Source organism: Heterocephalus glaber, unplaced genomic scaffold, assembly GCF_053883595.1.
Source record: "Heterocephalus glaber isolate CG9 unplaced genomic scaffold, H.glaber_assembly_v1.0 deba00001543, whole genome shotgun sequence".
Taxonomy (NCBI): Eukaryota; Metazoa; Chordata; class Mammalia; order Rodentia; family Bathyergidae; genus Heterocephalus; species Heterocephalus glaber.
In genome coordinates this window covers 2,564,799-2,591,337 of record NW_028258336.1, presented here as the reverse complement: position 1 = coordinate 2,591,337, position 26,539 = coordinate 2,564,799, and the positions used below count along the sequence as shown (strand labels likewise).

The window sequence follows — 26,539 nt, the reverse complement described above, 5'->3', positions numbered from 1 at the left end:
GGAATGATTTTTATCACATACCTATGTCTTCCTCTTCAATTTGTAACCTGTGTGTTTATGTTTGTGTAGTTGAAAAATGCCTTTGGAGTAGGTAAGGTAGGAGGGACAGCTTGGAGGAAGAATAAAATTTGTGTGCCTACATGCAGGTGAAATAAAGCATGGGGATAGAAAAAGGGCAGAGAAAGTGAAATTGGTTTCCATATGTGGGGCCACTTTTCCTATGTCGCTGTCTTAGGGAGAAAATGGCAGTGTATTTAGCAGAGTCACAAAGACTCCAATAAGTAGCAGTAACCTCAGCTTCCTTTATTTCTTGCATTCTACCTACTTCTGAAAAAGAGTTTTAAAATCACCTGCATGTAGGCACACATTGAAGGACTGCTCATTCATCCTCCCCTGTATTGATTGCTGCAAATGACCACACAGTAGAGGCTGGCCTACCTGTGACCTTCCCTCAGGGAAGATAGAAGCAAAAGCAGTTAGCTCTAATATAAGAACCAACCAAAGGAGAGAAGATTAATTCTGCCTGATTCAGTTTCCACAGGATTTAGGGAGACGGAAGTTGGCCAATTAGAAAGAGAAGAGGGCCTAGCAGGGAAGTCATGCTAGGCAGGGGCACAGTGGGGACAGGTGTGAAGCAAGTGTGGCGCAGACTAGGAGTCTGGTTCCTGGGGCGCCCCTGCTGGGGAGGAGCAAGAGATGTGGAGTACCCAGCTGGAAAGAGAGATTGAGCCCAAGCTGGGCTTGATTTCTGCAGGAAGTAGGAATCCCTAGGTTTTTAAACACACAAATAATTGATCTTTATTATAAAAACTTTGCAAGTGTGCATATTAGTCTGCCTTTCCTCCTGTTTATTTCTACCCGTGTGCCCAAATGTTGTGAGAATGAGGTGATTGCCACCACATCAGATGCAACATGTCTAAAACTTATTCTTCCCTCTCCAACAATGTGTATATTTTGTTTCACAAAAATATGCATACGCATGTCTGTGCTCTTATGCATGTCCCAATATCTTAAATAAGTATGAAGTGATATAAATTTCTGAGATTCTTCGAGGCCCCACATTGCAAGAGAAAATATTCCTTGATGCTTAAGTAGTTAATAGCATGAAAGAATAAAGTAAATTCTTTAATGAGAATGTCATAACTCAGAAGTTTCTGGGTTTTTAAATCAAATGTGTGTGTGTGTGTGTGGGGGGGTGATATGAAAGAAACCAGAGCCTTTTTAGGAAGATCTTCTATGTCTAAAAAGTGACACTTTTTAGCCTTCTTAAGTGATTTTATAAATGAAAAATGAGTCCCATGTGTTCAGTTCATTTGTCGTAGCCTTCCTTCATCAGTATATAGTGTGCAGTGTACGTTGATGAATCAAGTGCAGTGTTGTTTTAATATCAAAATCTTTCTGGGAGAAAAAATCCAGAGCCTTTCTGAAGGGTTGGATGCTTATGTGGCTGAAATGGCTTAGGACATAAACTGCTAAAAATAATTTCAGTGCTCTTAAATAAAATCCAGTTCTCTTCATAATATATTCCTGTGTAACAGAACTGTAGTGAAAATGTGATATTTTTCTTTCTTTTTTGCCACCTCATGCCTCTGAGCAGTTAATGGTTTAAGGAAGGCACTCCAAGCCCAACAGATCATGTCAAATATTTGGTTTGGTAGGATTAATATTTTACTGCGGAGCGACAGTGGGAGTGCTGTCCTAGTTTTAGGGATGATTATGTAAACTAATGAGCCCCATCCATTAAAAAACTTAAAGAAACAAAAAGCCATTTATCATGTGGATTACGCTGACTATACTTGGAGGATGCTGAAGTATTAAATACTTACACTGAGGTTACATTTAATTAAGGTTGCTCTTTTTGTAATGCTAAGGTTAATAATTTGTGACATTGTGGAAATGTTTAATAGTGCTTTATTTTTCAAAAGTTCACTGGTTTGTTATTCTGTGCCTCTTTCCCACTGGATTAAAACTGAATTTTTTACTTAAATTTACATCCTTCAGATTACTTCCATTATGACAATCCTGAAGAATCACCTTTGGTTGGGGCAGTTCTAATTTTATATTTCAGCCACTAGGGGGAAGTGACTGGTATTTATTTTGGGGAAAAGGTGCTTCATTGACTTTTAACCTGGAAGAGATTATAGATTAGCTTTACTTAATATTAGGATTATCCCTATTTCTCTCCTGGAGAAAAATCTCTGGGAAGAAAATGGTAGAACTGAAGATATTGTTCTAGGAGTTAGTGTTTGGCTATGTGTACCTGGAGTTTGAAGTCCATCCAGTTTCTTCATCTAGTGATGAGCAGCTTTTTTGGGGGAAAGTGAGTGATTCTCCTAGAACCATTTTATCCATTAGGTATGAAATACCAGTGACATGGCCACCACTTCTAGAATAGCAGGCACTGTTCCTAAACACTTAAAAGTATTAACATAATCCTAGAAAAAGTTCTGTCAGTTTAGTACTATTATTCCCACTTTATAGAATAGGAAAGTAGGGCCCTTAGAGGTTAAGTAACTTACCCATTGTCACTGAACTAATGAATATTGATGCTGTCATTACAAACCTAGACAGTGGGTCTAGGATCTGTATTCTCCATGACTGTATGATACTGCCTGTCCACACACAGCCAGTTTCTCAAGCACGAAGAGACATTAACGTTGAGAAAAATGTTATATTTGGAAACAATTTCTATTTTAGATCTTTGCACTTCTTGAGAACTCCCAAATGTGTGTGTGTGTGTGTGTGTGTGTGTGTGTTACTGAGATATGAAGCAAAAATATACAACTTGTTTTTTACAGAAAGAAAATGTTTGGTATAGGATGTTGGTATACTGTACATATTTGATGGTATGTCAGATGGAGCTTCCAAGGGCGAGTTCAAGGACCTTGATGTTTTTAAACAACCCTGGACTTTTTGTCTGCTCTCAGATTCTCAGACACGCTTTCATCCTGCATCTTCATCTGCCTATCCCCATACCTCCTTGTCTATAAACTGATTTAGGCACCTTATTTTCCCTTTAAGAAATCAATTCTCATCAAGCCTACAAAAATAGTAATAATGTTCAACATCTAAAGGAGCTGTTTGTCGTTGATCATCTGAAGGTCTCAGTGTCTCACTGAAGTATGTGGCAGCCCAGAATTTATGTGAGCAAAGTGGGAAGAACATGTGGTATTTAAGGATGGAGGATAACAGCAGTACAGGTGGGGATTTGATGAAAACTCCTGTCGGTAAACAAATATAGTCCTGGGAATTTTCTCCTTCACTGACATTTGGAAATCAGCCCTTTAGAGAGAGAAAGAAAGTTTTAGAAATATTTTTATGTGAGTTTTCAAGAGTAAAATAAAAAACATGGTCATGTTAGGCTAACATTTTTTTTCAACCAAGGAAAAAGAAAACATTTTTCTAAAATAAATGAATATGGTAGATTTTTAAGTTAAATTTCTAGGCTTTCTTAAAAACAGTTTAAATTATTTTTATCCTATATCTTCTTTTCTTTAATTTTTAACATGTAAATCCATGCCAGAACATTCACAGAGCAGATATACTCAAAAACAACTGAGAATTTTGCTTCTATAGTTTTATTCTTGCTCTCTACCTGAAGGTATTTTTGTGCTCCCCAGCAAGTCCTCACAGGTTTCACAGGGAGACACAGTGGAAGTGAAATTGAGACCTAGAATTTGCCAATTGTTAATAGATCCATGGAAGATTCAGCGTGGCGGGAAGTCAAACTATTTTCATAAAGTGAAATTTATGGATTATTCATGGGTTTTTATTATTCATGCTTTACATGTTTTCTTTGATTAAAGAAATTAAAAAATTAACCTCTTTTTAAAAGAATTTGTTACATAGCCTTGTAAACTCTACTACATTTGTTTTGGAATTGATAATAAACCTTAGTTAGAAGTATACTGTATTTATGAAGTTAGTTATTCAGATTTCAAAAGCAGTATGACCATTCTGTATTACTTCATCTCTCTGTTGATGGTAAATTTATTTGGCTGCATTGCTCTATGAGGTGTTTTTTTCTTAAGTATTTAAGTGGACTTGTAAATTTCCAGGTCTGAATCAGTTCCAGAGTTTCTTAGAATCTGACAGGTAGATTTAATGTGATTTCATCAGGGAAACAAATATTCTTGTTTTATTTACTGGACTATTTCTTGGAAAAGAGCATGTTATGAATTTAGTCATTGCCTCCTGAAGTACTGATTCTTTAGATAAAAAATAAAACATAGCAGATTCACAATTGCTTCAGTGAAATAGTGAAAGCCTCCCAAAATGTCATGACTCTGAAATATAAAACTTTTAATTGCTTCTTCCTTCACGAAAGCAATTGTGCTCTAACTTGCCCTGAGGTATCAATGGATTGGGAGAAAGGATCTTATGAGACACTAGGCATGAGACCGTCTTCCTGTGAGTACTGGTTGGAAGAACTGGCTCTCTGGGCTGCCTTCACTGGTCTGTTCATCTGATCATTGTTGCCCACTTGTACTTTGATTTGCTTCCCCTGGAGTATACCACACTGGGAACAGTCACTAGGTTACAGCATAGCTGAAATTGATGAGAGCCCACAAAAACTTCTTTTCCCCTTCTTGAAAATTGTCCTTGTTAGGGTACTTACCTGTTAACTTATGAGTGCACCCACTGGTCATGATGGATGGCACTCAGACCCACCTAGAATGTCCCTTACCTGTCTGTAAAGCACATATGAAACAGCCTGTCTGAAGTTGGAGACTGGATGAGAGCTCTTAGTCCCACATAGCTGGCTTTGCTCTTCAATAAAGCTGAAAATAGCAAACAGTCCTTCAAGTTCAAGGTACTTGCTAGAGTCTGGATATGGTTTGTGTTTGTTCCCGCAGATCCGTGTGCTAGAAACTTGGTCCTCAGTATGGTAGCTTTAAGAGATGTTAGAACAATTAGGAGGTAAAAGGTGGTTAGGTCTATGGAGGCACTGCCCTTGGAAGGGATCAGTATGGTTTTTGTGGGACCCTGGTTAGTTCCCATGAAAGTGGGTTGTTGTAAAAAGAACAATTTTTTGCCTTGGCTTTTGCTTTCTGTCTTTGTGTGTGATCTTTTCCTCCTATACATACTCTTGCCGTGATGTCAGCAGCTATGTCATGATGTAGCCAGATGGCCTTTAGTAGAGCTGAGAAGAAGCCTATGCCATGCTCTTGAACCTCCAGAGCTGTAAGCTAAATAAGCCTCTTTTCTTTATAATGTATTTAGCCTCAGGTATTTTGTTATAAAACAGACAATGGACTAATACATTACTGGGCAGGTACCTGTCAGCTCACTAAAATATATACTGCTGCACCTTTGAACAGAATTATGGGATGAATCCTTCTGAGCCAGGAATTTTGCAATGATGTTTTAAAAGCTGTAGTACTAGACATCTAGGAAGTATAACTATGAGAAATACTTATGGTGAGAGAGGAGAGAAAGGACTTTGACATCAGCATCTGATATCACTTAAAGTGTGAATGATGCTTCTCGTTTAGCTTCTGGCAACGTATAATTTAGTGTTCCTGAAAACTGAAGTTTGCCTCTCCTAAAAGTTCACCTGCCGACAACCTGAACCATCATGCATTTTCTGTTTTTGTGTCAGGAGGTGTTACTTAGAAGTAGTTAGAGAGGGCCAGGGATTTAGCTCAGGGGCACCACACCTGCCTTGCAAGAGTAAGTCCTGAGTTTGATCCCCAGTACCGCAAATAAATAAATAGTAGTTAGAGTTGCTTCAAGAGGAAGAATTGGCAAGTTACTGAAGACCAGGAAAACAACTGTTAAAATATGGTATGCTTTAATACATATTAAACAATAGCAGAAATAAAATAATTTAAAACATTACCTAGGATGAAGTGTTTTTAGTTTTCCATAAAGCCTACAGATCTTCTTGTGTGCATATATGATTGAAATCATAATGTGTTGATACTTTTTTCCATTTTTTTTTCTGGTACTGGGAATCAAACTCAAGACCTTGCACTTGCCAGGCAGGTGTGGCACCACTGAGTTATATCCCCAGCCCTCTTTTTTTTTGGTACTGGGCATCCAACTCAGGAGCTTGCGCTATAACACTCAGCTAAATCCCCATCCTGTCCCCCATTATTTTATATGGAACATATTACCATGCTTTATAATTGTCATTTTTTTGTCAGCTGCATGATTAGTAAATAGGTCATCTACCCCTGATGACTTTGAGTAAAACAAGAGACAGCAGTGTCTGTATCAGGGACTAGTAGCCTTTTAAGTGTTCTACATCTTTACTTCTGTTTTACTGTGGTGAAAGCGGAGGGACATGGAGTGATGACCAGCACTCTTTGGAAAGCCTGCCACCAGATTTTGATTGGTAGAATTATCTGCCAAACTCAGACTTCAGTGGTAGAGCAGTCTGCCCATCACCTACATTTGGTAATTTTCCCTAAAACTTTCAATTCCCTCAAAATGTCAACACAGCTGGATAGAGACAACTTCGACATGATCAACTACGACATTAATTGGTTAAAACCGTAGGCAAGACTAGTTGACTGTGGTATAAGAATGAGAACAAGTATGAGAATGGGCATTTGCCAAGCAGGAATATAAGTGTGCTGGAAGAGGAGATGGACAGGGGCAGCAGGTTGTCAGATATTACTCAGATCTGCTGATCTAGACTGGTCATCCTCACCACTCATCTTAAAAGGGATGGAAGATTTTACCATGGAAGCTGACATATCTGGGTCAGGAGGCTGGGACTGTGAGTTGGTAGCAGTGGATTGCAAACCTTGCACACTACTCAGGTGACACTCTTAGTTCTCACCTGTTTTCTACTGTAGGTTGTATGTGTTGATCATCTTTTCATCAATATTGAGTTTCCAGCCTTGAGAAAAGATTACCCTGTTTGAGCTCCTGTTTTTACCATCTTTTCAGAGAACAAATAATGCTTTAATTCACTTATAGTTATCAGAAAGGAAAGTAAAAAGCTAGTAGTGTTTTTAAATTTCATTTTAATCTGCCCAAATATCATGGGCTTAACTTTTTAGTATTCTTTTTATTATTCATTATATAAGACTGTTCATAAAGGCAATGTTTTAAAGAGAAACCAACCAGTGGACAAATGAAAATATAGTTTTGGAAGTATCATCTTAGGGCTTGTGTGTAGATATTAGGAAAATAGAAAATTAAAACAGTTTTTTTTAAGTAACCTTAGAAAATAATGTGTTTACATCCATTCTTTCTGCTGAGTATCTACTTTGTACTTTGAGGCAAACACGGATAAATAGAATCTGTCCTTGTACTTGGAGCACTCTGAAGCCTAGTGGGGAATTGGACCTGTAAAAACATCATGGGGTGGTAGAACAAGTGCTACAAAAGAGGCATGCAGTCCATAAAGTTCACTGGGAAGCCAGCAAAAAAGAAACAACCCCATTTACATGTGCAGCAGCAAGTCAGGCAAACTTTGCTTCAGAGGTGACCTTATAGCTCACATTTGAAAGATGAGCAGAAGTTTTCAAGCAGAGGAGATGGAAATTCTAAGAACAGGGAACAGGATATGCAAAGGCAATGAGGTGTGGCAAGCTTACTATGTCTGGGGAGCTTAAAGTAATTCAATATTTCTGACAAGTACATATTTTACTATTATTGGAGCATAAACCACAAGGGGATGCATGTCAAGGGAGGAGGCGGGAGAGATAACAAGAGACTACATCATAAAGTATTCCATTGAAAGAGATTTTAACTTTCCTGTGAAATGCCTCTCAAACTCTGAGAGTCTGCAAAAGAATCACCTAGACATTTTGGTGGAATGCAGATTCCTGAGCTTCACCCCTCAAATTCCTAAATCAATGGGTATAGAGAAAACTCCTCAAATCTGCGTTTCTAATAAGTACTCTAGATGATTCAATGGAATGGATGGAAACCATACTTGGAGAAATATTGCTGTAGAACAATGGGAACCCATTGACCTTTGTTTCATAAGGCAGAAACTGACCAGTTTTGGAAGAATGATTTCACCTTGGTAGACCATTGAGAAGCAGGAATGGAACTGCATTAATCCAAGTAAAGAATGATGGAAGCCTTGCCCAGGTGTGCACAGTGGGGAAAAACATGAAATCTATTTTTCTTTTATCATTCTAGGTACAGTGAAAACATTCACCCAATTTTCTTTTTTTTTTTTTTCTTATTTTCCAAACCAGCACATTTTTCTTCTACTTTTAAATATAATTTGCTATATTTTCTTTAGTTTTGTTTCTGCTGTGTACACATTATCTGTTCCTGATTTTTTTCTTTTATACATGATATATTAGCATTCTTTCTCATTTTATAGGTACTCCATTTCCTAAGGGCCTCTAATAGAGATAGTTCTTTTTTCACACTGATACATATTCATCCTTTACCCATGTCATTATATTGATTGACTTAAGTCACTATTGTTATAGCTCTTATTAACTGGAATAACTTGTTATTAGTTTTTGATCACCATGAACCTTAATATGGGTGTCTTTCATAAGACACCAGAAACATACTGTCCTCTTTTCAATACTCAACATCTACCTAAGGAAAGAGTAAAATCTTAATTTTCTAGCCTCAAGGAAAATAACAAATTTGTATGTGCTCAATTACAGCTATTTAATTCTTTGCAATGAAGAACTCATTTTTAGTGTATACCTGTCTGGATCATATTAAAAGTAAGTTTGCTTTTTATTTTTCTGGGCAATAAAAGAAAGTTTACAACAAAAGTGAGGAAAGCAGTTCTGGAATTCATAACTGCATGGCCTCACCAATCTGGAAATAATAATGCATATATTCAACCAAAACCAAAGCTTTTGTATGGATTTATTGCCCAGTCAGTTTTGAAAATACCCATTTTCCCAGTTGCCTTAGACAGGTAAGGATTTATGTCTAGAAAATAGAGATATTTTTCATTTTTATATTATAAGATTCCAGGAAGTAGTAAAGACTTCTTTTAAAAAGCAATTTTAGTATTTATTTTCAAGATTCATGGAGCTTTTATGCATGCATTTTATTTCACGAGTCAGAAAGCATATTTTGTGACAATGTCAGAGTAAAAGGTTCTTTCTTAATTTTATAAACTCTCAAAATTTTCTGAAACTCAGAAACTTGAACTTTCAGATCACAATAACAAGAAAGTCAAGTGTGTGGGCTTCTGATAATTGAAAGTGTTGAATAAGAAATAATTTACATTTATAAAAATATAAAAATAAGCCTGGTATGGTGGTGTAGGCCTATACTCCCAGCACTCAGAAGGCTGAGGCAGGAGGATTGTGGCAAGTTCGAGACCAGCCTGGGCTACATAGAGAGTTTGAGGCCAGCCTGAACTACACAGTGAGACCCTGTCTCCAAAAATATAAAAATATAAAGAATGATATCAACCATAATCTCACACAGATGTTCACTAAAATGTTTTATTTCCATTTTTATTCTTATATTATCATATATGTAACATTTTAAAAATATAGATTGTGCAACTCCATTTTTATATTATTTCAGGAGCATTTCTTATTTATTACATATTTTAGAAAACATTGTTTTGGTTTCCTTTGGCTACTGTAATAAATTGGCAAGCTTAGTGGCTTAAAACCACATATTTATTCTCTTAGGGTTTTAGAAATCGGAAGACTGAAATCAAGGTATCCACGGGGATGAGCGCCCACCTTCTAAGGCACTAAGAAGGAATCTGTTTCTGGGCCTTGTCCACCTATTAGGCTGGATTCTCTGCATTCCTTGGCTCTTGGACCTCTTTTTCCATCTTCATAACCAGTAGCATCACATTGCTCCCTTCTTCAAGTCTCCCTCTGCCTACTTTCACAGAGATTCTTGTGATTCCATTTAAGTCTCCTGTGTGAGAACCTTTGATAATCTCCCAATATCAAGATCTTTAACTTATTCACATCTGCACAATTCCTCTGGCCATATAAAGTAACTTATTCACAGGTTTTTGGGTTTTTTTCCGGTACTGGGGATTGAATTCACAACCTTGTGCTTATGAGGCAGGCACGGCGCCACTGAGCTAAATCTCCGGCCCAAGCTAAATCCCTGGCCCTCACAGGTTCTTGAGATTAGAACCTGCATATGTTTGAAATTAAGTGATCAACTTACCATAATGGTCTTTACTCATTTTTCTAAAATTCATTGTATGGTTGATTTAGGCTTTATGAACAATTGTCCTTATCTTGTTGTCCCTTGGGTATTTCCCCTCAGTATTATGCAGTTATGAGGAATTATGAGATTAATTTACAAACCTATACATCTTTAGGTACATATTTGATTATATTTTATTTGATTATACTTTTGTTTAAATTCCAAGATGTGGAATTATAGTTCAAACATATATGTGTACATCTATATTTATACAAACATATACACTTACATGCCTGTATATACACACCATACATATATATATACATGTCTCTCTCTCTCTCTATATATATATACACACACACACACACACACACACACATACTCATCTGTGTATGTACACGTATGTGTGCTTTTATTCTCCAGATTGCTTCATAGATTGTTGGTAGAGAGTACTTATCTCTCCATAGCCTCACCAACATTGAGTATTATAGTTTTTTAATCTTGCATTCAGATAAAAATGATATTGAATCTGATTGATATTTTAATTGCATTTCTTTGATAGCTATTCAGAGTGAACACTTGATGGATGACATTATATTTATTCCCCCGTGGGCTAATATTTCTTTAAAATTTTTTGTTGATATAGAAGATGACATAAATATACATAAATTTATGTATAAATAAAATAAATGAATACTTGCTTCAAACTCCTTAGCTCAAAATTTCATGTCCTTACTGACGTTATCATGATTTGTGACAATTTGAATCAGCAGTAACAATACAAAAGCACAAGGTTTCTACTTCTGTCTGTGTATGTTCCCACATGGTACTTTGATGACACCACTTACCTCTCATGTTAATGGGATCATTTTCCATAACTATAGTTATGTGACCTGGAAAAATATTCGAGAAAAGAAAAACTGATAAATTAACCTTAATCTTATTACAGAAAGCCTTTGGTGTCAGCTACTGAAGGGCTAAATATAACCACACTGACCCACTTAAACCAAATTGACAGGTCTTATAATTGCACTATAATTCATGCTCAGGAACTGTATGAGAAATGATGTACCTTAGACCCAAGGTACATGCAGAAGCACCATGTCCTTGAAATTAACTCCAGACTGAGAGTCTAAAGCACTGATTAGTAGCTAGGGTTCACTGTTACCATCCAGAAGCATTGAGCATTTCATATATAACTAGTTACATGTGTACATGTACCGCTACTTAGTTATCTATACACGGTTCCTGAACTCTGGCGATTTGAAGCCTAAGGCACTAGACCTTCCTAGTAGGTAGAGTATTTATAAATAATGGAATGGACTCCCAACCCCATGTAGCTCAAATAGTAACAGACATATAAAGCTTTTTCAGTCATTCACAGGGTCAGTCTTCAAACCATCAGGCTTCTAGCCCAAACTTTGCTATCACTCATCTTTCTAGTTGGGAATGGATTCCTCCTCACTTTCTTTCCCCTGTCCAGCCCTTTCTCTGTAGGTATTCTCAGTCATTTCTCTCTTTTTCCTTCCCTTTCTCCTTTGTCTTAATGTTTACCCTAATGCTTGCATGAAGGACTCAACCGTGAAGGAGATGCAGCTCCTAGGCTCAAGGAGCTTTTACTCTAAGAGGGACTGATCTGCAAACCAATTTTGATTCTGCTGTAATAACTGAACCCTTTCGTGCAGAAGCATTCAGGATCAGAGCCCAGTACAGAGAAACTTAGTTCACTAGGGGTGGCGGGCTCACATGAAGGCTGCCTAGAGCAAAGGGCAACAATGTTTAATCCGTTTTGTCCAATTTTTATTTTTTATTAGTCCATGTTTGCACATACTTAATAATTACATTCCTCCAGGGGAGTTGGTACATGTACACAACACATCTTAATTCTTTCTTCATCCTCTTTCCCTCCTCTCCTCCTCTCCGTTTTGTTTTGTTTTGTCTTGTTTTGTTTTTGGGGTTTTTGTTGAGACAGAGTCTCACCTTGAACTCACTATGTAGTCCAGATTGGCCTCTAACTCACGGTGATCTCCTTGCCTCAGCCTCCCGAATGTGCCATCACCCCCAGCCCCTCCCTCCATCTCTTGATCCCCTTCCCATTTGCAAAAGATCTATTACTCTACATCCTATGATCTTTCTTTTATTTTGTCCTTTAGGAGTTAGCCTTCCTGATTGAGAGATGAATTCTTCAATCCCTGAATGTTGCTTTCAGCTCCATGGTTGGTTTGTGAGCTCTGTTAGAGTCCAGCGCTCAGTGAGGTTTATTGATGGATCATCCAGAAGTTTTAGAAGAGAAAGACACACTTATCTTTCAATCTCTTCTAGGAGCCTCTTTCCTGTAGAGCAAGCCCTCCAGCCCTGTAAGGATGAGGCATCATTTCTGTAAGCACATCTGCTTCTCTCTCAGGGCGTGGAGACTGACTCAGCCTTGAGCCGCTCTCTTTCAGGACCGTCCCTGCTTGCAAAGCAGAAGAGAGAACTGTGAGGCTGTGTTGCAGAATCCTGCAAGGAGTCTCAATCCATACCGGTCTGGAGACCGTGGGCTGCACATCCTGTTCACATCCTTCTCTGCTTATCCATTACATCCATCAGGGCATCACTCCTGTGGGAGAAGAGCCCTTCATTTCCCATACCTGCTTATTCTCTCCTCTTAGATCTTTTGAAGTTGTTGTCTGTTACCTTTCCAAACCTCTGCTTCCCTTGGGATCCAGAGAGTGCCTGAGGAAAACTCTGCATTTTCTTCCCATCCCAGCCTGTCTTCAGCCTTTGTTTTTCCTCTTGGTCCTCATCCTTCACCCCACTACTGAGGTTGATGTAGTTCTCTATCAGGAAAGATAAATTACTTCATTTTGTTTTGGTCTTTCACTTTAGAAATATGAATCTTACCTTATGATACCATTTTTTAAATTTTTGGGTAATATTTCCAGGATGATATTATAACTGTTTATTATCTGTGCTTAGGTTTTAGCATTCAGACATAACCCACAAAGTTCATTTTATTTACCTTTTAATCTTCCTCCATATTTTAGCATTATGAGAACAAATTTAATAACACTAGAAGACTTTTCTTTCAACCTGTTGCTCATTGATGAAACTCTCTTCACATTTCTGTCCCAGTCTTTAAGCTTTATTTCCTGAAGGACTGATCATTTGGAGTAGGCTATTCACATTCCTACCCTCAAACTCTCAAGACAGCATTCAGAGGGTGACCAAAGTGAACCTGTAGGTGTAGACAGCCTTGGGAAGTAGTGCTTTCTAGGTACTCTGAAGATGGGCTAGGAAGAGGTCAAAGTTAGTTTATAGCAGAATTCTTAGACTGGCCAGGATTAAGTGCAGTATAATCTCAGTATTATATAATCTCAGTATTGATCCTACTTTCCCTAGTGTCTTGACATTGAACATGGCCCCATGGCTAGACTGTCCTTTATGGGGAGTTTACAGCTCTCCAAACCCCAAGTTCAAGGTGAGCCTTAAGGGGTCTCTTAACACTGTTCTATGTGGGGAGGGACAAACTTTTCTTAAAATTTTCATAAAGCATGTGTCAGAAAGTCGGCAAGTTCAAGGCAGTAAAAAGGACCTGGTGTTTATACACACACACACACACACACACACACACAAATATACATATTCATATACATATACACATATATGTAAGGGCAGTGAATAAGTGAAGGATTTGGTCCCCTTCTTACAAACTCATTTCTTCCTAAGCTACTATTTCAGTAGGGTGACGGGCTTATTTTTCAATTTCATTTACCCTTCTCAGAAAAACAATTCATCCTAATAGATGAATAAGCACTCGAGATCACAAAACTTGTCCGTTGTATAGGCTTAGTTGTTGTGGAATAAGTAGAAAATCTTGTGGAATATCTGTATATTGCCCTAGACTAGCTATATTCTCAAGAGTTTCTGATAATCTCAATTTCTGTTTAGTTCTATAATCAGAGTTTTACTGCAGATGTGCCTAAACTATGCTTTAAGATTTGGCCCATATAATTATTTTGTCTGTAGGAAAATGTTAGTAATTCTAACAGTTTTAATTCTTGTGTTTACTGACTGCTGTACTTTCTGAATCATAGGTTCCCAAATCAAGTCAAACAGGTTAGAAGACAAGTTATACTTTAATGTCACACGTACTCTTATCTTACATGAGTGTGGGAATGTATCAGACACTTTTACTATATTAACTCGTTAATTTCTGGCTCCTTGTGTACTTTATGTGTTTTTATATTTTTAAGTTGTATAAAACCCAAATTTTCCCAAGCTCTTTAAATGCAAAAAAAATGAAAATATGTATTGTTAAAACTATTCATGTCTTTACTTGTCCCTTTGAGAATTTGCTTAGATTCTTCAAAATGCAGACTGCTAATAGTGATGTCTGATCCTTAGAGGCCAGTATATGCATTATTCAATCAAGAGAAGGAGTAAATGTTTTATACCATTGATTTATCTGTTTTAGTTGCTGTCATCCATATAAGGGATGCCAGATACATGGGCTTTTCCAAGAGGACCGTCTGGAATATGCACATTGGGAGATAGGAAAGTCATGAGGTCTTAAAACCATTGAGTCCCGCCCACTGCCTGTCCTACAGGTTATGTCTGGTGGAACTCCCCTGCAGGAAAGTTACCCTTGGTGTAGGCTTTTCACCTATGGATCAAAACTCTCTCCCACATAATTCTTTTAATATTCACAAACAGCTATTGCTCGTCTAAATTTTCTCTTCTGTACTTTCAATAGAAAGATCCTTCAACCCAGAATTTGCATAGCACTGTTTCAAGTCCTCTCTTACATCTTGATTGCTCTTCTCTGGGCAGACTATAATATGTAATTAGCCCTCTTAATCTAGACGTGAGCACACAGAGTTGAGGGGATAGCTCAGTGATAGAGCACTTCCCTGTCATCTGAGAGTCCTTGGGTTCAATATCCAGCACCCTCCCTCCAAAAAAGGACCAAAACAAGCACTGAAAGTTATTTCTTGGGCCCAGGATTTGTGTGTGGAATAGGGAGGCAGGACTTGGGTTTGAGTTTGGTCATGACATTTCTTAGAGCCATGTTAAGACCTAGGGGCTATTAGCACTAGAATCTTTCCAGTTACAAATACAGATTGAAATGAATCAATTAAGTGAAAGTCTTTGGAATTTAACAATGTCCTCCTGTGATTGTTAAAAATTCAGGATTCTTTTTTGGTCTGTTAATACTGATCATTTCAGTGCACCTTAAGAGAAATAGTAGATAACTGAGCATTTGAAGTGTCCATTTAAGAAGCATTTTTTAAATGCCTATATAAACCACAAGCTGTCAGGTGCTAGAAAACAGAGATCAATAAAATGTGGCCTTAGCCTTGGGGAACTCACAGACCAATATGGAAGTCAGCGGTAAACAATTACAATACAGTGTGATCAGCACATGGGTCCTAGAGAGTCCAGAGCATGTTCTGAGGTAACCTCTGCTACAGGTTCACGTCTGCAGAACAGTATCTTTTATCTTCTCTCCATCGGCAACATTTGTGTGCAGTGCATGCTAGACACGGGATTGAGATGTTAATGTATATTATTTTATTTGTTTATATATGTCAGCCTCTTAAAAGTTTAGCCCCTTAAGGACCTCATATTGCACTTGAGGAAAATGGGCAATGATTAAGTGACTTGCCTAAGGTCACACACAGATGGATCCAGAATTCAAACCCAAGACAGCACATTTCTTAGGGGGAGCCTTTATCCAGGGGAGTGGTTACCAACCAGGGCTGCTTTTGCCCCCAAGTGACATTTGGCATTGTCTGTGGATATTTTGATGTCATGACACTTGCATCCAGCAGGTAGAGATCAGGCAGGTTGCTAAACATCTTCCAGAGGACAAGAAAGCTCCCCAAAGAATAACTTAGGCTAAAATGTCAGAATTGAGAAGCCCTGCTCTAGAGCATAGGGACTGTCTTTGTGTCAGTCTCTAAAAACTCATTTTTCATAGGCTCTAGGTATCTCTGATAATTGGTTTCAGGAACACCTGAGAATACGAAAGTACTCAGATGCTGAAGTCTTTTACATAAAGTGGTGCAGTATTTGCATATAATCTATGCGTAGCCTTCTGCGTACTACTTTTAGATCATCTCTCGATTACTTAGGGTATCTACTGAAATGTAAGTGCTCTATAAATATTTGATCAGCTATCTTGTTTAGGGAATGAGGACTGTCTATGTTCAGTATCGACACAATTTCACTTTCAAATATTTTCCAGTCCAAGTGTGGCCGAATCCATGCATGTGAAACCTGTGGATACAGAGGAAGACTGACTATACTTATATCACTGACAGCATTTTTTTTTTTTAAACAAAAGATGACTTGGTATAGAACGAAAATACTGCCCCAAAGCTCAATATCTGGGAAAGTGTGTTTTGTCACTGAATGTTCCTGACCTTTTTCTCAAATGTCAAATTGAGAAAATATTGTGCTTTGTGTACCTCTGTGGGTTTTGGGGATCTGTGGAGGCTAAGAGTATGTGGAGATTATCCGTAAGAAAGCCCTGTGTGCAAGAATTTGCCACAGTTCTTGGTGTCAAAATGTTCTGTGGGCCATAAGAATTAGACGACCCACAGAAGATTTCTCTTTACTCCCTGTCCCTTGTTAACTGATAGTCTTTTTCTTTTTATCCTCCTACTTTTGTGAGTTTTTCCTTTATTATTGGGTGGGCTAAGTCACTTTCTAAGAGGTTTTATTTATTTATTTTTGCGTAATTTTTAAGGAGTTACTATTTCGTGTCATACCAGATTTTAAAGCACCAATTTAAATTCTAATTTTTCTTTTATACACATATTTATGGTTGGGGGAATTAAATACCATAATCTTCTTCAAAATAAGTAATGTTCCTTTCCCGCTCTTCATTCTTTCCTTTGGAACTCCATCATCCTTAGAGGAAAAAATAGTCCTAGCATTTGTTAAATCACTGTCAGGTACTATATTTACATGCAGTGGTTGACCATTACCTAAATTTCTAGTAACCATCTCTGAAGACAACTAGGTATGCTGGTAGTAATCCATTCAATGGAATGTAAACTCATAAATTTAGTTTAACTGAGGTTTTCGGTGAGGGTGGCTTCGTGCTTGCTTGCTTTTGCCATACAGCACGCATCGTCACTGCCAAGAGTCATCAGGGACTTCCCTGGGAGCGTTTGAATCTGATCTGCCCTGTGGTGAATCACTGTTGGCCTTCAGGTGCGCACAGCACACGCTCCAGAGTGTTCTGGCACAGCGGCAGGATTTATTTATTTATTTTGGAGGACGGATCCATTTCTGTCTCTGGGATGGGGGAGCGGCAGCGAGGAGGATGCTTGGTGTCCCCTGCCTGCTCTGAACTGCACACCCGGCCCTGCTCCCTTTCCTGGGAGGCCCCGCTATGGTGCTGGGGAGGCATCTTGTGGTGAGGGTTCCTGCCCGCTGAACCCCGGGAGGGTACGCAGAGGTGTCAGGTTCAAGTCCTCCCATAGGCCAATTTTCTAAAAGTGCTTTTAAGTTTTCATTTTCATTCCCCCGGGAGGGGGGAGGGCAAGAGGAGCTTTTTCTATTCAAATTCTTTTCCTTGTATGTAGATACCAAAAAGCAACCCCCACACTGGGCATGTTCAGATGTGAGTGGTTTCGCTGATAAGCAACAGCCCTCAGGAACCAGACTTAAAATAGTCGTGCTGCACCACCCCCCCATAAGCTGCAAATGGTATCTGCCAAACAGATGACAAAGTACCTTGGACTGAATCACACACAGACAGCATTCTGAGCAGAATGCACGGCTAAACTCTTGTAATTACTGTTTATAGCTGGCCAGAGCTCTCTAGGAGAGGACAGACCCGAGAGGAAGTAAGTTTCCTGAGCCTTTGAGAGATGGCTGTATATTAATTAAAGGCTAGGACAGGACGGGTGATTCTCAGGCATATTGCAAGTTCTTCTGAGCTAGTTCACGTCACGTTTTCTTGGGAAGGAGTAGATCATCGGGATTTTTTTTTTCTGGCTGCCTTTTTTATTTTTTATTTTTCCTTTCCCCATTTTGGTCTCATGGTCTTGAATCCGCAGTGAATTGAAGAAAAAAAGAAATGGATATGTCTGACCCTAATTTTTGGACTGTGCTCTCAAACTTTACTTTGCCTCATTTGAGGAGTGGGAACAGGCTTCGGCGAACACAAAGGTAAAAACGCGGGCTCCTTTGCTGGGAGAGGGAATGCTTTCTCCTCCAGGAGGCTTGGGAGCTGGGGTTTTGTTTATTGGGTGACAGTTTGAAAAGTTGACGTCTCGGTAGGGGGCCACTGTTTCAGGTGTTCTTGGTCTGTAGCTTCCGGTAATCCTGATGAATGCGATTCTCAGAGTTCTCCCTTTGAAGTGTGGTTGCTAACAGGTTTCCTTTTGAGTGGTGGGTAGTGCGAAAGGAGTTGGGGGATTTACTTTGTCTCAATCTGGCCATTTGGTCTGATCATGTTTATCCACTGAATTCAGCCATAGTATACTTTGTAGAGCTTTTCAGGTGTTCCGGTCTATTATATATGTGACCTTTATAAGATGCAGATGTAGGATGCACAGATGTTCCAAGTTAGACTATTTCGCCTTGGCTGCCTAAAGAGGCAAATCTGTATAACTTTGCCATTTTGATTTTTTTACCGGTTTGTTGGCATTTATTACTAATACAAGGCTGGCCTTTTCATTTTGTCAACATGTTTGACAGACTGGGTGGTGGAAGAATTTCAAAGTCAAAATGAAACTCATGCTGTAAGTGAAAGGCAGTTTGCTGCCACTTGGAGTGAGAGAATATGATTGTAAAGGAGACATTTTTCCTCCACATTTCTTTCCAGCACAGAAGAAAAGCATTGTTGTGGCTTTAAAGGGGTGAATCCTCTGAGTTGTATAAGTACTGATTCCTGGTTTTTCATCAAAGCTTGCCTTGCACGTGTACATGAACATGCCTGCAACGCTACCGTCAAATAACAGGATACAGACTATCAGATTTGGAACTTCATAATCTCTATGCTCCGCTGTCAAGAAAATGGTTTTTTCTGTTTGTTTATACCTGTAGCTATTTGAAGTGTAAGGGCGAATATGGAATACTTTGAAAAACTTAGTTTTCCTTTCGAAATTTTCCATGGTCCTTCTTACATTTCAGAATGCTTTCAAATATACTGTTTATACACACTCACAAATCGCATGCTTTAGTCTGTATGTGTGTTTATGAAATCTGACAAGTTTTTAAATGATATGCAATTTGAACAGTGTTGATACCACTAAACCATGTTGCATTCTAAAGTTGTACCTTTTAGATATTGTGGCTGTGCTTTTCTCATTCTGGGATGTATATAATATGTTAAGAAACTCTTCTAATGTTGGTCATTTTCTTCAAGCTGTGTCATCTATGTACCATGTCTCCAAAACAACACAGTTAGAGAAAGAGATATCAACAGGCCTCTGTTCCTTGGGGTGGTAAGTCCTGTAACTTCTCAACGGTTCAATTTGACAGGAGCTTTTGCTATTCCCAAGTGGCACAGTCCTGGCCCCCAGTGCAGCCTCTACTCTTATCTCGAGCCAGTTCTTCGGGAGTTAAGACTGGTATCATACTTGTGAGTCTGAACCTGAAAAGAGTTGGAGTCCTTTTTACCCCTGCTTACCTGTTGATAGTACTATTGGAAGAATCCCAGCAAAAGAAATTCTCAGACTGGTCCAGGGCAGGCCTCAGGGCAGTATCTGTCCATCCTGAACACTTCAATTCAGAAAAATCACACTGGCAGAGAGCTTGGGTCCTAAAGATCCCTATATTCTTCCCAGCAAAGTGGTAGTATGTGGGAAGACCATTTCTAATCCCCAAGTCTTGACCCTATATCTTCAGTTCATCAAAACAGATAGGAAGATGGATTTTCTTACTTCTTGCCCAGGAGTAGAGGTTTTCATAGCCTGTTAGTTACTCTGTGTTCCCAGGATTCTTGGAGTTTAAAAGCAAGTTTACTGAACATCATCTCTACATCCATCCAATTGCTGTCTATCTCAAAGGAACTAGCCCTGCTTTATATTTACAGACCAGTATCTTTTCCCAAAAGACTTGGGTCAAGAAGTATTCCTGATTTCAGAAGTTTCCCCAATTTGGAATACATGCATAGACTTTATTAGTTGAGTACTCCCAATCTAAAGTAATCCAAAAATCTGAAACTTTTGGAGTGAACTTTTTGAATCTTCGGATTAGGGATGCTTAACCTGATAGATGTAGATTGGGAGAGATGAAGGGCAGATGCTTGCTCCAGGGCAGTGGGTGTGGCTGTGCATTGGATTATTTTATAGTGGCTGATTTTGGCTCATTCCTTTCATGAGGACAAGAGGCCTATACTACATTGTGACTCTTGCCTCTCTGGGGTATCCCTTACCTGCTGTCTCCTCTACCCAACTCCAGTCTTTGTCTGGCCGGTCAGTTTGCTCAAAGATCTCATCTTTCCGGAAGACCTCTTTATTCCCAAGTTATCCTGTCCTTTTGCCAGTCTCAAAGAGGGTGTCCCCAGTGTCCACACTAGGACCCCTTGTCCTCATTCTCAGTCAGATGACCTTGGCCCTCCAAACCTCTCTTCTGCCCAGGCCTCCCTTCTTTCCTGTGTCCTTGCTGACTTGTCTGACAGATTGTTTGTATTCAATATTTTATTCTTCCTACTGGTTCTGATTCACATTATAATCCAGGGGACTTCATCTTAGCCTGTTCTTTAGTATCAGCATCTTCTGTCCAAGGGTAAAATTCAGCCTTGTGCCTATAAATATGCATTATGGCACTCATAAGGATAGGAAGTTTTACCACTTACGTAAAAGAGATGTTGAATGGTTTTGGATTCCTGCTCTAAACCTCAATTGTGGCACTAATTGTCCCCATGTAAGCCTTTTGGTTTGCTGTCTTATACCTGCCTATCAGCAGGGCATTGGTTTGCTAGTTTGTCCTCTCACAGGAAAGTTTCCAGCTCAGAGCCCTGCTGGTCCCAAACTTTCAGAGTTTTGGGGGAGAGAGCCTACAGATTTACTTTCAGGCCTCGATCTTTTGAATTGCAGAGGACTGATGAACTAAAACCTTCTGTCTTGGGAGCTGTGTTCCAAATATGGCATACTATGTTCTTCATTCTTTTCTCACTTGGCCATAGCAGACATTGGGTGTCTTAATGCACAAACAATGTGTGGTGCTTTGCTGTAAAGCTCAGATAATCTACTAGAAATGGTTCCTTATTGTGACTCCTTCACTCTTCTTCCCCCTTCCCTAATTTCTTTAAGGCCATTTCAATACAGTTGCTGACCTGCTGCTTTGAGGGACAGAGATGGGACTTCATAAACCTTTAATCCAAATTTATTGTTTTAGGGAAAAATTTGCATGTTTTAGAAACGTTAAACTTCACAGACCAGTGGACATTGTGTTCATTAAAGATCCAGTCATAGAAGTAAAAGTGAGCCTGAATTCAGTGTTGCTTGTGGGTAAAGCATCTTTTCCTTTTTCCCCACTGGATTAAGAACATTTGGGGGATAAGATCAAGGCTCTCCTTCATTATGACTATGTCACACTGAAGCAAAGGCTATAGTGACTTCAGAAAGTGGCTGCTGAGTTTTGTTTTGTTTTGTTTTTTGGTACCAGGGATCAAACTTGGGACCTTGCACTTGCGAGATAGGCAGCAGCAATGCTGAGTTAAATCCCCGGCCTATGGCTAAATTTTGAGTTGGCCTTTAGTTGTCCTGAAATGCAGCCTTGAAAATCTAGAAGGTGTTTGATTTCTAGTTTTAAATGTTCAGAAATCCATCATGTCTTCATTTAGTTTAAGTGATAATCTCCAAACCAGGGTGACACCCAAATCAGTAAAACCCTTATCCTTATTAGTTTGTAACTCAGTTGACCACTTTGAGCAAGATCTCAAATACACTTCCCCAAGGACCAAGGGATAAAAGAAGTTTTTTTTTTTTAAATTTTGTTTTGTTTCATTTTGCTGAATTAGCATTACTCAGCAGTTGTTGTGAACAGCAGGTATATTCAGAGATCTTTAACTGCTGTAGTTGTTGGGGTATATTGCATTTTTAAGCATATTGCATTTTCCCTTTAGGAAAGTCTGTGGTGCTTGGCGAGTTTTTCATTTTGTTTTGCTCATCAATGTATGAGAAGGATATAGAGTAGACTTATCTTCTGTCCTGACATTGTGGATATTAATGAAGTTGTACTCACCCCTTTTACCTAAAGCTCAGTTAATATAGATTTTCTAAACACCTATTGTGCACCTGGGCACTATGACTCAAGACCATAGGCCTGGCTCCCCAGACATGTATTACAACCAGGGCAATGGAGAAGCATTCTCAAGACACATTTGCAAGTATTTATAAGACATAGGAGTGGCCAGTGTGTAAGAGACAGAAAAAGCATCACTTCGGGAAGTTTTAAAAAATAGGTTTGTATGTATGAGACAGGACAGGGCTTTCTCAAGGGGCAAGAGAAATAGTATATAAAAGGCATTTGGCCTTGGCAACACAGTCATCAAGGAACTATACCCAGCTGGGTCTTGCTGGAACAGAACGAAGCAGGGCATAGCTCAGTATTGTTGGAGCAGAAAGAACAAGAACATAGTTCAGTACTGCTGGAGCAGAAAGCTTAAAGAGGCAGTCATGCCCAGTGGTTAGAAGGATCAATGTACAGCCAGTTCATCTTCATCCACATCTTGACTCAGTGTTGTTGGGTAATTTCGTTTCTTTGGACTTAACTTGCTCCACGTATGGAATAGGGATAAATAAATTACTTATAGAATTGTTGTGAAGGTTAAAATGTATTCCTACATGTAAGTAGCTTAATGTGATGACTAGAATATAAAAACACTGAACAAATCTTAGCTCTTACCATTATCCCTGTCATTACAACACAAGGATGAGTAGTGGGTGATGAGGCTGGGGAGAGGAGCCAAAGAGTTTGTCCTTTATCCTGTTGGAGAGAGAAATGTCTAGTGGCACCAGGGAGTTCAGGTCTGGGAATGGGAGGCAAGACCTAAACACCAATCAGTAAGTCCTTGCAGCAGCCCAGCTGGAAGATTTTGCAGGCCTGAATAAAGATCATGGTAATTTTGAAACTTATTAAGGATATAAAATTAATAGAACTTAGTGAGCCATTAACTCTGCAGGACAAAGAAAGATTTCACAATGGCACAGGGGTTTTTGACTTGGGGACCAGGGAAGTGGAGAAACCATCTATACACATAGGAGTGCAGGAGGGGAAGACACGAGAACCTACACTTGTGCTCACACCTTTTATCTCCCAAACACAGTTAAATCCATATTTGTCTAGTATTTCTTGTGTGCTGACTATCCTGGAGTGTTCATTTTATCACCTAATCCAGGCTGGGCAAAGGGTAATGTAATGAACAAGACAGCAAAGTGTTTGGGCCTCACCTGTAAACTGGCATCTAAATATGTCCACTGCCAGATTGTGGACAGTGTTCCAACAGCTATAAACAAGAGCTGGGAAGAGGGAGGAACTCTGTGAGTTTGAGTGGAGGGGTACTGCTTTAGATAATGTGGTCAGGGAAGGCCTTTCAAAGTGGTAATACTTAAAGAGAGACCCAGGGGATGAGGCAGAGCCATCTGTGGGAGGAGTTTCAGGGTAGCTATCTGGGAACATTAAAGGCTCTGAGGCAGAAAAGAAAGAAAGACATACCCCCAGGCAGACAGTTTAACATATTGGTGCCAGGCACTTGGCATTTGACAGGCGGGACCAGAAAACATAGGCATGGGCTCATCATTCAGAGCGTCAGAGAAATAAGCTAGCTTCATCTGGGAACACTGAAGGGGCTTCATTGGAGACTGGCACAGATGCAGTTGGGTACAGGAAAGGCAGCCCGGCAGGAGTGGAGAGAACCCTCTAACTAGCAAGGGAGCCTGGGACAGTGTTGTCACAGAGACCCAGGAAGTGAATGGTCAGTGCTCTTGCTCCAGAGTTGAAAGGAAGGTGTGTGTACTCAGCAGCTGGGAAGTCATCCGTGACTTCAGCCCAAACAGTTGCCCTAGAGTGATGGGCTGGGGTGGGTGTGTCACAGGCCAGGAAACAGGCGTAAAATGAGAAACTGGAGACCATGGGTGGTGACCAGTCCCTGTGGGTAGCTAAATCCAGCAGCCACACATCATGATGTCCTGGCCTCTGCACACTCATGGCTGGCCCGTCAGCCCTAGGTCCTGAATCATATCCCATTACTCACGGTTACTCACTTTCTTGTCTGCTTTATTACCCAAATTGGTAACGACAGTTTTCTTTTCACCTCCTTTCCAGTAGCTCAGGGCTCACCACAGCCTATGAGTATGTATGTCCTTTCCTCCATGTTTATTATTGAGTTTCCCTCACTGTGAAGCCCTACTCTGAGCAGCCCCAGCACCTCACCACCACCACCACCACCTGTGGGTCTCTGGGTAGCCCTAGTGCCTGGCCTTCCCCCTTCAGGTGACTGAAAGCTGGCCCACTAGTTGCCTCTCCTCTCCCCTCCCCTCTCCTGCTCTCCCTTCTCCTCTCCATCCCTGACCTGCGGGCTCAGCCTCTCCCTGAGTGCCTGTGCCCACTTCCTCCCACTCCTTGGCTGCTTTGCCTGGGCCTGTTTCATAACTGCTTCCTTTCATCCTCTTCATACTCTCTACTGTAGGCTGTGGCTCACGGCAGCAGGCCTCATGCTCCACCCCCTCTCATCTTGACTTAGCTCCAACATGGCTGGTATTCCCTCAAGCTGGGCTGCAGCCACGGGGCTGCCCTCACTCCTGAGTGCCTTCTCTCTCCTGGTCATGGGGCCTTGGAGAAAGCATGGACCCCAAGGCCCAAGCTGAGCCTGGCCACTTTGCACCATGGCAGGGAGTTTCTCAGTGACTGCCTGTGGCCTGCAAAGGCTTGCCAAATACAGAGGAAGGGAGCAGGAATATGCACATTTCCAAAGTATTGCTTTTAGCCTTTACTGGGAAGCTTAGGACAGGAGCTTATAGACTGTGTTGCCTCTCTGGCGTAGAGAAGTAAGGAGGAGAGGGAAGAAGGAAGGAAAGGCATGAGAGAAGGTGGCCAGGATAGAGAGAGAAACTTGTGAGAGTACAAAAAGGTAGCTTTTAAAAGAAGTTCGTTAACAATAAGCCATTAGAATGTGGGACATACACTCCATGGGAAGGCCTGGACTGTTCATTGTGTAATTGGACAGGACTGTGAGAGGGGTGTGTGTGAGTGTGTGTGTGTGTGTGTCTGTCTGTCTGTCTGATTTCGGAAGGCATGGGAATGAAGGGTACTGTATTGATAAATCCACAGTAAGGGAAAGAATCTTTTATTCTTCTATGGCTTTGCTTGTTTTTCTTTACAAACAATCCTGTTATCTTGAAGCCTAAATAATGTCTGTAAAAGAAGCAATCATCAGCTTCGAGATAGGGGTCATCTGCTTTCTGTTTTTAATTAACAGATTCTGGGGTCAAGAAATCATTTGACTCCCTAAATAAACATGCCCCATACAGGAGAAAACCTGGTTTAGGGCTCAAGCTAAATAAGTTGGGAGATTCCTCCTTGCATTGGTTGAAAAGGAAGTAGTTGGTCTCTCAGGAAGATTAGGACCAGAGGCCCTGGACCCTCCCCTGCCCATACACACCCATCTCTAAGGTGAGTGAGCATAAACAAAGCTATTTAATCTCAGCTTCCTTCACTACTTCTAAGCTAGTCATTCGAGAGTGACATCATGGAAACTGAGTAATCATTTTGAAAGCTAGGTACTAGAGGCAAGATATTAAAATGTTCCTGGTGCTACCTGGATGAAAGTGGGCATAGGCTATGCATAAAACTGTCTATTAAAAAGTCAGTCAATGTCAGTAGACGTCTTGGCTTATGTAGTATGGTTTTTGGATTCATGGTACATTTTGCAACTAGAGAGAACTTTAAATGAATGTTTCAGTGATTGTTAACACTTGTAGTTCTGGAACATTATCTTTTTTCTTTTAGCTGCCTAAAAGTTAGGAAAGTTCATCATGAGCTTGGTTATGAATTCTAGAATGTTGAAATTTATATTCTTAACCCTTATTAATACAAAGAGGACCGATGGGAGTTTTAGTCACACTAATGGGTATTAGACATGCTTATTAGAGAAGGTGATTATACTGATATCAAACTGAGCCACCATACTGTTTTGTCTTAAAGAAAAAAAGACCCTAGCATAGAATTGAGTGATCAGCACTTGAAGGTGAAAAGACTGGTAAGAAGAATAGGTAGTCATTACATTTCTACATTTTACTGACTTTGTGTTCTTTCATTTATCAGTGAGTCTGATTTTGTTAGAATTTAGGGTTTCTTAGCAACTGTAACTGCAGGCAGAAGTACAGGCAGCATTCAGATCTTGACATGTGGTGGGCCCGTCGCCATTTATATTCTAAAGTTCTTGAATAAGCTTTTAGCCGTTCCCCATGTCCCTGGAAGTTTCTAACCAGACATGGAATTTCAAATTGCAGGTATCTTT

The 26,539-nt window shown here is 39.8% G+C and overlaps 1 protein-coding gene across 27 annotated transcripts in view; it reads left to right on the top strand.

Moving 5' to 3' along the window:
• Mast4 (microtubule associated serine/threonine kinase family member 4) overlaps positions 1 to 26,539 on the top strand; it is a 594,077-nt gene that overhangs the window by 391,845 nt on the left and 175,693 nt on the right. The window contains exon 1 of one of the 27 annotated variants that reach the window (XM_013078953.3): positions 13,193 to 18,237. The exons of 25 other annotated variants lie outside the window; for them this stretch is intronic. In XM_013078953.3, the coding sequence (XP_012934407.2) occupies positions 18,146 to 18,237 (92 nt within the window). In that variant the 5' untranslated portion in view covers positions 13,193 to 18,145. Of the gene's footprint in view, positions 1 to 13,192; positions 18,238 to 26,539 lie in introns of those variants that run through there. One more of the 27 variants, XM_013078954.3, reaches the window with a different exon arrangement.